Below are 11,639 nucleotides of genomic sequence, written 5' to 3' on the forward strand. Positions count from 1 at the left end.
GAATCACAGTCATTTTATTGGGAGAAAAAACACAGAACTAGCTGTATTCAAATCCTGTTCATCTGTTGCTTTAGTGCTGTTTGAATTTTGAGGTTTCCCACAGAAACCTCACTTGTTTTTTACAGCCATGACTGGATGGAGGGCATAATCCTTTCCCACTTGGGTCATACAGAATTTTTCCAGCAACTTTAACTGGAAGAAGCTGAGACCTTATAGTTTCCTCTTGTGTTTAATCAGGCCAATGTGAACTTTAGTTAAGATGATGCCAACAAGTAAAACACTGGATCTCATAATAATGTGCATCTGGAGCTGATTTGGTGGTTTTACTCACCACGTAACACTCGCCTATGAATCCAGTCCCACCAGAGTGAGCTGGAACACGTGTGAGTTAAACTGCTGTTTTAACCTGTGCAAAACGATCAGTGACCTGTTCCCACGGCCTGGCTGTGAGGTCTGAGTCGTGCCTGTTAATTCCTGAGGCTTACACTGCCCAGTGATGTCAGCAAGAGTCTTGTAAGAGTCAGCAAGATGTTCTTTCCTCTAATGAAGTTATTTGATTATTCTGTACAGTGCATCTAAGCTGTAAAGCAGTTTTACACAAGCTGCTACCAAAGCTGCACTTCCCATTCTAAAGTTTCACACTACAGTTTTATGAGGGAAAGAGTTAGCTACATCTGGAAAACAGTCAGAAGATAAAAAAAGCCAGAAGTTAGAGAAGTCAGGAGGGTATGTAATGAGCATTAATAGTTCAGACAGAAGACAGAACAACCTAGTGAAGATTTCATGTTTTATTGTTATTAAAAGTTCATTATGAAATCAGCACAACACATAAAAATAGATCTGTGGTGAATGGTACATATTACTGTTATTGCCTGGTCAGTTTGTGCACAATCTCACTTTGTAAAATCAGAAGGTAATGAAAACAAGACATTTCATCAGGGAACTGTGAAACCAGTGTTTCTGCAGCAGAGAGAGGCCGTGCTTCCTGTTGACTCTACCCAATGTATAATGCAGTCAGAAATAGTCCTCTATTCATACTTAAAAATAAACTCAGTTTTAGAGTATGCCCCAGCTGAAAATAACCGGAGAGTGAGAGCTAGAAATAACCCTTTTCTTAGGGACCTATTTCCATGAAAGTCAAAGGGATTTTTGACATGGATTTCAAAAGCAGCAGGACATGGTTATTTGTTGACAGACAGATGGAAAGACCTAGCAACAGGAACTAGGGAGGACCTGTGGCAGAGTAGGAGTTTATTATTTAGATCTTGCACATGCTGCTGAATCTCCTTGTTCTAGTAATTGTCTATGTTCATAACAGCAGTGATTGCTGGGAGGAGCTGGGAGGGTGTATCAAAGCCAGATAGGGCGTCTGCAGCTCATTTTTTCTCCCTGTTTGGGTTGGCCTTGGTTCTAACCCCATACACCATTCATTGCAAAGTGACTTTCACCTGTACACTTTCTGATCCACGTGATAAAATCATAACAATACCCACGATTAGAAAAAACCCTCACCAGGTCTCTTACTGCTCCTAGACTGGTGTAAGCTTTTCTTCTGAACTTCTGTGCTTATCACAGTGAGTATTTGGGGCTGCCTTCAGCCTGATTCTTGTGCCTTATACTGTCATATTAATTCCAGGGGTGCTGGGAGGTTGTTAACTAGTTCAGCAGAGTTGTGGTTCTGCAGTTTTCTGCCTGGAAAGGTCTCTGTAACCAGCCTCTGAAGAAAACAGTGCTGGAGTTTTCTGTGGGACGTCCTTCTTGTGGACAGGAGGGAAAATGAGCCCCACGTCAGATAAATGCCTCTCTTACATCAGACGAGTAGGAACACGAATCCATTCATGCCTTCCAACCTCATAAGCAATGCTGGCTTTTTGCCATGTGTCCTGGCAGGGGGTTGCACAAGGTGGCAAATAAAAATGTGGCAAAAGCCCATCCCTGGGAAGCTGTCCTGCATCTCCTGTCTGGCTCTGAAATGCCCCCCAATGCCCTCTGAACTCCTGCTCTGTTAGGGCTAAAGCATGCCATGCTACCCCAACCTCACCACCAAGCTGAAGAGCGCTGTGGCTACTCTGGTTTTGTTTCCTCCACGGTGAATAGTTTGAAATCCAAAGATAAAAATCTCAGTGCTGCTCCCTACATGAAAATCTCTGGGCTTCAGTCTCAGCCTCACAGCAGGAGAGTGACAAGGGTAGAAAGCTGGCACAGCAGAATGGTGAATCAGGCTCTCCCTTTGGTTTCCAGGCTGTTTACTCAAAGCAGCCCTTGAGAAAGGTGCAAGGCCTCAAGCAGATGTCACATTCAACCGGTTTAGCAATATTATGCCTATTTGTGCTCAAACTAGTCAAGGAGGGGAGGGAGAATATAATATGTTAGTGCAAGTTCTCATAGACAACACATGAATATTTAGTACAAAATGTTCTTACAAGGTGGGGCAAACATTTCTAATTGTGACACAAAAAGAAGGTATTTTGTAACATTTTTAACAACTTGCCTGTGAAAAAGCGTTTATGTGAAATATGTTTAGACACAGACTACCTCACATGACACTGAAATATTTCAAGGCTCTGAGTAGGCAATAACCTAGTTTTGGTTTTTCTAAAATCAAATCAGCTTTATCACAGCCAATCCCAAGCAAAATTAAATAATTTGGTTGTGGTTTTTTTGCTTTGGTTGGTTTTTTGTGGGTTTTGTTTTTGTTTTTTTTTAGTTTTTCCTCTTTGGAAAAAATAAAGCTGTACTAAGTCGAATGATTCCACTGCACATGGATTTTATCCATTCAAGGCTTTTTTAATTTCAGAATCAACTTCCTCGTTCAGAGGAAATCGCAGAATTATTCAGCTAATAAATTTTAGCATAAGGTTTCAAAAGTTGTTTTACACACTCCTTAAGTCCTGAAGATTTGCAGCTTCCAAGAAGCTCACAGACTACTTGTCTCTACAGAAAAAACTGGTGCAATTTGGAAATAGTCTTTATTTCTATTTGGACCTTATATTCAAAATGAAGATCTGAATAATCCCTAAGCTGTGGAGACCTAAAAATTCAGATATATATTTTGCAGCACAGTCTCCCACCTTAAACATTGGAAATTGGCTCAAGGTCCAACTGAGCAGAAACAGTTAAAGCCTCCGTTTTCTCTAGCTTACACTGCACATGCAAGTGTTCTGCAGTTGCTTCTAACATGATTGGGCAGTGTAAGCTAAGCACCTGTGGAAACAGCCCTTGGTGACAGAGACATCATCCTTCTTTCACCTGCCATTGCCTGGTAGTGCCCAAGAGCAAAAGAAAAATAAAAAGGCTTCCAAGCAGGTGACAGATAGATAGATAGATGTGGAAGCCTTAACTGTGACTTTCTGCCCTTTCCTGAGCTCTCAGCCAAACCACAACCCGTCAGCAGAGGGTTCACAGCCCTTCTTGCCTTGAAGCCTGGCTCAGAAACCACCACGGGGCAGGGTCAGGTGGTGGGCGCCGTGGTTGGTGAAGTTGTGCAAAGGCAAAACCAGAAAAAGGGTAAAAATAAAAGCATTTTCCCCAGACAGAAAACTCCTGGAGCGGGAAAGAATGGGAGTGCCCAGCCCAGCAGCTGGGAAGAGGAGCAAGGCGGGATCAGCAGGCCCTTGCTCCCACCAGAGATGGCACTGACAGGTGGTGCACCCAGTTCACCTCAGCATCCCTGGGGTGGGCACTGCGCTGTGCCGAGACTGCGCGGGAGAGCAGGAGTGCGAGGGCTGTGAAAATTCAAGGCAGCCAAATTGCTTTTCCTGGGATACAGCAAAGGCATGGAAGGGGAAATCTCTGTTGGTGTGCTGTCAGGGAGATTCCCTTTGGGTTTGAGCTACTGCAGGGTAGACATGCTACTTACTCTCTCCTGCCTCCTACTTCTGGCCTCAGGCACTGGCCCTGCATCAGCAAACCTGGCTTTAGATATCCAGTTGGGAGAAAGCACTAGGCACAGAGGGTGCTAAATTCCTCTCCAAACATCTTCTGCCTGCATCAGCTTTGGAAGCACAGACCACTTCCAAGCTGGAGAAAAATCCAAAACACCTCATGTAGAAGCACCTTTCCCTTGGATTTTTATTATCATAATTTTTAAGAATATATTTTGTACCGAAACACTGTCAGCGTTTTTTATACAATGGAAAATGACACAGTCATCATGTATCATGTAAAAGAGTAAAAACAGAGCAAGACAGGAACATTTCAATTCAATCTGGAGTACAAATAGAATCTGATGTAAAGCTTAAAAGCCACACATCAGATAAAAAAGTCACCTGGAAAACAACAAGTTCTCTCTTAATTTGGAAGTAAGAAGAAAAGTCAGGGAGCGTCAAATGTTAAGGCTAAAAATTGAATTTTTAACTTGTATTTTATAGGTGGCAGCCTGATTCTTATTTTGTCTGGAGCAGCAGCAACAATCCCTCAGCTTTACAAAGAGATTTGCACTTGCATGAAATAAGAATCAGGCTTCTATGCTCAGAGGACTCTGATTGACCTCAACAGGCTTTGGACTAGAGCCACAGTTGGAATTTCAGCTTGCAGTCTAAGGCTTCTTAACTGCAGGCCAAATTAGCACAAAATGAGGCTTTGCATTGGCATTCTACCCTTAACTTTGGATATTCCAGTTCTGGTGGCTTTAAACCACAGTTTTATTGCAGGTTAAACACAGTTCTGTTTGTGAGATTCTCCTCTCTTTTTTTTTTTTTTTAATACTGTGCTACAAAGGATGTTTTTTATAGTCTGTGTTTTAGTCCCTATATTATGTGTTTCAAAATTGCCTAAATGTATGTTTATATCACGATTATAACTACTCAGAAAGACCCACTACAGACCATTGTGAGCAGCCAGGGAAAAAAGTGTATTTAGTCCTAAAGAAGTCAAGAAAGTGGCTGTGTTCATTTATAGTGTAGCGCAATGACTGTGTTTATACACCTATACCTACTATTTTAAAAGCTACTTGAAAAGTTATTATTCATGTGCAGTAGCTGATTTTCAAGCATTAATAACTTGGCTGTCTAGACAAGTTTTAATTGTCATATCAAAGGCCGAATATGTTCTCAAACAAGTGTAAAGAATCTCCCCTCTCCCTTGGAAAGAGCCTGGTTCTCTTTCTGAACTAAGAGATTGCCAAATTTAACTTTTTCTCAGGTTATAAAAGCGCACTTAAACCTACAAATTTGGGTTTTAAGGTTTTTAAAATGGATCGACTTCAACTCAAACCCATCCTGTGCAGCAAAGTTAGTAAGCCCTGAAAAACAGATCCTCGTGAATATGCGGAGTTCCCCCCCACCAGCTACCATGCCCACGTTTTCCCAGAGGGCCTAGAGGGCTCCACTAAAACATAACTAAATGTTCAATAGGAAACATGGTTTTTTTTCAAGAACGATATGTAAAGTTTACCCAAAGAACCTCAGACGTTTTGTACATTCAAAATGTTTACACGTTGCCGTTCTTAACCGCCAGTAAGATTGTTCATTTTTTACTAATAATACATACAATGAGTATAAATAAATAAACTACAGAGAAGCTTTAAAAATTGTATTAACAATACGTTGTGCAAAAACTCATAACGACCTACATTCTATGCAAATACCCTGACTAAAATACACAGGCTGTGTCCACACACCCTCAGTCAGTTTTTGCACAGCCCTTGGGCCAAACCAGCAGCTGGGAGCAATCAGCAGAACTCCACTGCGAGCTGTGCAGGTAATGCTGATTTACACCAGCAGAACAGCAGGCCCCAAGGTGTGTGCAAAAATGCCATAGAAATCAGTGGGAATTGTGCTTGACTAAGGACTAGACAGTTTGATTGTACCCCGTTAAAGTGAGTGGGAGTTTTGCCATTGATTTCCATGGAACCAGGCTCAGGCCCCGGGTAAGGACGTCAGCACGTGGCCCTATGTTGTGCTACACTACTCCACTTCAGTGCAGAAACAATATTTGCAAAAGAAAAAAATCATTTTTGTTGTCACTACTGTTCAGTAACGGGTTTTAGCGCTGCATTTCAGAAACTGCATTTCTGTGAGATTTGAAACAAAGACTGCAAGTCTTTCTGAATCCATTCCAATTTGATTATCCAGCACAGGTGGGCTATTTTGATCCAAGAAAAACGGCTCAATGTCTATTAACCAACAGTGCTCTTCATTAGGATAAAAAACAGCCCAATTCATCGGCACAGGAGTGAAGAACTGCATGCGGAAAAGGAACAGGGCAGCCTTCCTACCATAGCTGTGTCCAGAGCTGGCTGTCACTGCTCCAAACGGACGATGGCACCTGAGCTGGTTTGGAATCTGCAGTCCTAACAAGCTCAGCCCAGTTTTGTAAGCTGAAGATCTCCATTTATCTTTATTGTGTCAATTGCTGACAGTGTTTCAATACGGTGGTAAAAATCAAAGAGCTGATGTCCATCCACAAATATTCTAAAACGGGGATGCTCACAAAGTATCTCAACCTGTAAAAGATAAATTGTTAAAGCACGTTGTTCCCAGTGTAACTGGAAAGTTATTTCACAGCACACAAAAAGCACTTTAAGCAGTGTTAGTGAAGTTACACACTGTGCTACTAATGTGCCACACAACAGCCAGGGCTGAGACCAGTTTTCCCCCTTGACACCAGTTACACTGTGATGGATCTGCTCTTACTGCCCAGGGACATTAATCCAATCTCACGCTGTCGTAGCAGTAAGCACACCGGAACCCAGTCCCACTGGCTACTGGGAGGTTTCGCCTCTTGGAATAATGCCAGAAACAGACTCAAACCGCTAATCACAGGAGGAAGAAATTGTATCTCCAACCCAAACCTTGCATTCCTCGCTACTTTTTTTTTTCTTTTTCTTTTTCTTTTTTTTTTTTCTGCGGAATAAGGCGGCAGTTCCCTCTGCAATGCTTTCCACACTACTGTTAATTTACTGGAAGGGAGCGAATATGGAGCAGGGAGATAGGTTTGTCTTTCCCTCCCACATATACAGAGCTCCTGCATAACCACAAAGCCTTCACTCCTGGGGCTGCAGACAGTCCAGGACTCCCTGTTGGACTGGACTCCATCCTGGGGCTGCAGTGAAGGCGATGCAGTGCAGGATTGCTTGAATTCAGCTGGGCAGTTTGCACGAGGCACAAACCAGATCAGGGAGGGACACAGCTCATCCCTCCTCCTGAGAGACCTGCAGAAATGCTCTGGAAAAGCAATAAAGCCTGGAGCTGAACAAGCTTGGACAAGTTGGGAGATTCCTGACGTTAGGGGTGGCTTGAGAGGGTGTCCCGTTGTTAAGTTCTACTGGAGCTGCCCCAGCAGGAAGCAGGGACACGAGGGCACAGAACATGCGCTTCTCGTGCAGGCCTTTGGAGACCTCCAGGTCTGGACAGGCTAAGGAGAAAATCTGCAGGGGAGCCACATGCAAATCCTGGGTCATTTCAAGAGGTTGTCCAGAGTGAAGTGCTGCTTCCAGGCACTTGACTCTGCTGCTATTACAGCACGTAAAAATGCGAAAGGGGTGACAAACTGCCTGAGCCAAAGCCCAGCTGACATGGAGCACGTCGCACTGGGAGAAGTGGCAGCTGACAGTCCAGGAGAGCTTAAACTCCTGGACACCTGGTAGTGCACCAAGCACCAGGGAAGGGCCCGTGCTGCCACGTAGCTCCTGTGTCACTGTGGCAGGCGCAGCCAGCCCGAGGCCTTGTTATGTAAAAGATATGGTTACCCTCAACCCTGCTCACAGTCTGCTTCTCCAGATCACCCGGGGCCACGCCGGAATGATAATTGGACTGGGCCACAAGTAATTGGCAAGAACGCTTAATAGTCTAATTTATTCACTGAGAGGGAGACCATCAAAGGTGCAAAGTCAGTTGGGAGCCTAAATTCCATTTGGGAAAAAAAGAGAAAAGAAAAAAAGAAAAGGGGGGAAAGAACAACTCCCTATCTACAGTATCTCACAGTAAACGTGCAATACTGCTGTCCTCCAACCTCAACTGCCATTAGTGGGACACCCACAAAACACGCTCTGTGTAATTTGTCTGGCTCGTCTGAGGGCCCAGTCACCACCCAGTGCAGCAGGCAGTGGAACCCTCTCAGCTGGAGCAGGACCCAGCCTCCAAGTCTTTTCAAGTTGCATTTCCCACACCACCAAAGGGTGTTGCCAGTTCTGATGGGAGAGTTTGTAGAAGCAAGTAGAGCGCAACCAATTTGCGGCAAAACCAGTCACAAACACCCTCTTAAAGCCCAAGCATCTGGGGAGATGGTGAGCTTTTGGGGCTGGGGGAGATTATCTTGGGGGCAAGAAGGATTAAGAGAGTTTGGCAGCTGGTCAGAGCACTGGCATTTAGCAGAGGGGCTAGTGAGGTTTTGCAAGAGGGGCGGGGAGGAGGAGGAGGAAGGTTTTTCTGGGTCAGCTGCATGGAAAAGGCATGCAGCCTTTTTTCCTCAATGTAGTGAAGCAGCCCTCTGCAGCCACATACTTTGTTAGTCCTGATTTGCAAAGACATCTTCACGTAACCATAAACACTACAGATGGGAATCTGCTTCTAGGTCAACCCAGTCCATCCACAGTGCTACAGTATTTCCCAGAACGCCATTTTCAAGTGACTACAGACTTAAATTTGATGGGAGGTTTAATCCCAGGGTTCAGGAAAGAATACCACTATTGCTTAGCTGTTTAATCTGCTAACACGAAGAGCTACGGTCAACCTCTACAGAACATCCCTGGAGACAAAGGATGAACGTGATCCTTATTAGCCGCACTAAACTGCAAACACTATGTCCATTAAAAAAACCATCAAAACATACAGCAGTCCCACAAAGTATTTACATTCTCCAGTAATAACTTGTAATGCACTAATAACATAGAGGTACTTTTTAATATATAGCTATAAAACTAAGCTCAGGAAGTTGGACTTCATCACACAGTATTACAACCTCCGACTTGTCATAGCACCCAGGTGAGGTGTTCACAGCCCCATCCGAACTGCCTGCAGCTGCACGTAGCAGCAGGATCCCTGCACAACTTTTGATGGATACAAACAAACCAGCAACTGGTGTCTCAACAGGAGCAGCGCGGGCTACACTGTGATTTCAAGAAAGCCAAGTCAGGTCCTGCTGCAACTCAGATCAAATGACACTTTATCGGATACAGTGTAAGCCGCTGTCATCCTGGTACTCACCCTAAAAGGCTGGTCCGGTATAAATGGAAAGTAAGGAATAGACGACTGCTCTTCCCCCCATTCTCCGGCTACACAAGAGTTTCTGACAAACTGTCTGTCTGTAAACACAGCTTTCAGTTCTATGGCTACATCCGCAGGAGGATCTTCTGACTCCCCGCAAGTCAGACTGATGCCAAAGCTGCAACACAAACAGGACGGCTCTCGTTCAGCCAGAAAAAAACAAATAAGCCCCAAATGCCGCCCAGGTTCATTTCTCAGCTTATTAAAGCCATTGGTATAGCGTTACAGGGGGGATGATAGCTCAGCTAGTTCAGAGAAACCCTGAAAGCTCAGCAGTGACAGGAACATGGTTATGGCATATATATATATATATATGTCTGTGTGTGCATGGTGTTGTACATATATGTGTACATATATGCATATATATATATGCTCTATATGCTCCTTTACTCCCAAGTGAAAACGGGATCCCTTGAAGAAATGCCCCCTCTATGGGTCAAAGGAGAAATCAGCATGCTATATTTAAAATGATAAAAATAATCCTTTCCAGAAAGCAGGGATCCGTGTGTATGTGTACGTGCGTGTGGCCGCTCCCCCATCTCCCCCTGGCCGGGCCCAGGTGTTACCTCTCGGGGTTGAGGTCCACTATGCCCATAACTAAGATCTTCTTTCCCGGCCTCATTCCTCCTTTGATGTGCCCACAGAAGGGGACGATCTGGAAAGGACAGGGGGAAGGTGGCGAGGGTCAGCTCGGCATCAGCAGCGGCCGCCGTTTTGCAGCCGGGGCGGAGGAGAGGGGGGGAGTAAAGGGGTTAAAAAAAATAAAATACCGCCCACCTCCCCCCCACACCCAAAAAAAAAGAAAGAAACCAAATAAAGGTGATTTACCAAGCGAGGGAAGTACACATCAGCTTGCACCGGGGATCCCAGGGAGTTGTTTAAATGCCCGTCCTCTATTTTCTGCAGGTAGAAAGGAGAGCGCTGAGGCAGGGCCAGGCGCAGCCCCCCCGCCCCCGCCCCGCTCCGCAGGTGCCCTGCCCGGCCCCCCCGGCCCCGTCCCGGTGCCGGTCCCGGTGCCCGGGCGGGGGGCGAAGCCGCACTCACCAGCGCGTCCCGCTCGGCCACGGTCCCCGCCATCTTGTGGAAGCGGCGGCGGCGGCGCTGGGGACAGGGCGGAGGGCGGGGGAGAGGGAGGGAGGGATGGAGGGAGGGAGGGGGGCTCTGTGGCAGCCTCGGCGGCGGAGGGGCAGCGGCGGAGCCCGAGCGGAGCCGGTGCAGAAGTAGGAAGGCGAGGAGGAGGAGGAGGAAGAAGAGGAGGAGGAGGGGAGGTGGCAGGCTGGCTCTGCCTCGCCCGGCGGGGAGCCCAGCCCTTGGCCCGAGGGGGAGCCGGGCAGGGCGGGGCGGGGGCCGCTGCCGCTTCCTCCGCTCGGCAGCCCCGCGGCGGGGCCCGGCCCTCGGGCAGCGGGGGTACCCCGGGCCCGCTGCTGCGGTGGGGGGACGGCGGTGGGCCCGGCGTGGCGGGGTCCGGGACCCTCACCTGGCACCTGCAGGTGATGGATGCCCGGAGAGCGGCCACAGGAGCCCCACGCCCCTCACGTCAGGAAGCACCTTTATGTCTGAGCTTGGACGCCTCGGCGAAGGCGAGGTGTCCTGGATGACTCCCCTTCTCCAGGGGTGCCTCGGCCGCTCCGAAATGAACCCCCACCCCGCTCCCCTCCGTGCCCCACGGCGAGGACCCTCAGGGGGCCGACACCCCGAGCGGGGTCGGTGGGCAGCGCTCAGGAAGGGGAGGGCGAGGGGAGCCCAAACCCGCCTCCCTGCGGCCCCGCAGCGGGGCGCGGTGATTGCATAAGCCGGTGGATGCCGGTGGGGAGCTCCCACTGACATGCAGTGTCCGTAGTTATGCAATGCGGCCGTGCCGGCGGGGAGCACCGGCCGAGGCCACCAAGCCCTGCCCGTGCCATGCCAGGAATCCCTCGCCTGGACCACAGCAGGAGTGACTTGTGCCGTCAAACATGCTGTAATGATCATGTTGACGAGTTCGGGGTCCTGGGCGGGGGGGAATTGAGGAAGGCTTTCTTCCCGCTTCCTCACCGCTGGGGTTTGATGGCATGAGTATCTCTTTAGAAACGTGACACAGCAGATGGACTTGGCCTGCGCTCTGCAGGACCTCGCACAGTTCCCTTGGCTTTTCGTGCCTCATGCCTGCACACTGGGGTTGGGTTGGTCGATGCCGCTGTCCTTCTTCCTCTGAGGCGCTGTGGGGATTAATTACATTGAGTAAAGTGAAGTGGAAGAAGCTAAGTCACTGCAATATTTAGGGTTTCAATATGACTGTGTCCATTGGGAAACGCTTGCAATCAGTGGGTGATGCCATCTGAAAAATCAAGAGGTACTGAGAGTAAGTGCAGATTGTGCAAGTGTTTAGACACTTGGCTAACTTTTTCAGCAGTGCCCACTAATTTGGGGATGTTTTCATCTCTGGATGCCCAG

General features: G+C 47.4%; 1 protein-coding gene across 1 annotated transcript; it reads right to left on the reverse strand.

Moving 5' to 3' along the window:
• Nucleotides 1-773: 773 nt before the first annotated feature.
• On the reverse strand, nt 774-10,425 carry LGALSL (galectin like). Its single transcript, XM_051783505.1, has 5 exons — nt 10,251-10,425; nt 10,035-10,106; nt 9,773-9,861; nt 9,147-9,324; nt 774-6,445 (listed from the first exon to the last, which is right to left on the reverse strand). Exons 1-5 carry the CDS (start codon nt 10,281-10,283, stop codon nt 6,302-6,304), a joined length of 516 nt encoding a protein of 171 aa, XP_051639465.1. The 5' UTR covers nt 10,284-10,425; the 3' UTR covers nt 774-6,301.
• Between the last annotated feature and the right edge of the window lie 1,214 nt (nt 10,426-11,639).

This window comes from Manacus candei, unplaced genomic scaffold (assembly GCF_025592945.1).
Source record: "Manacus candei isolate 608988 ecotype Guabito, Panama unplaced genomic scaffold, ASM2559294v1 h1tg000017l, whole genome shotgun sequence".
NCBI classification, from domain to species: Eukaryota; Metazoa; Chordata; class Aves; order Passeriformes; family Pipridae; genus Manacus; species Manacus candei.

Coding starts and splice junctions, on each gene's coding strand:
- LGALSL (XM_051783505.1), bottom strand. CDS start 10,283: ATGGCGGGGACCGTGGCCGAGCGGGACGCGCTG. Junction 10,107..10,250: donor TGGCCGAGCGGGACGCGCTG/GTGAGTGCGGCT, acceptor TTCTACCTGCAG/AAAATAGAGGACGGGCATTT. Junction 9,325..9,772: donor GTGGACCTCAACCCCGAGAG/GTAACACCTGGG, acceptor TTTGTGTTGCAG/CTTTGGCATCAGTCTGACTT.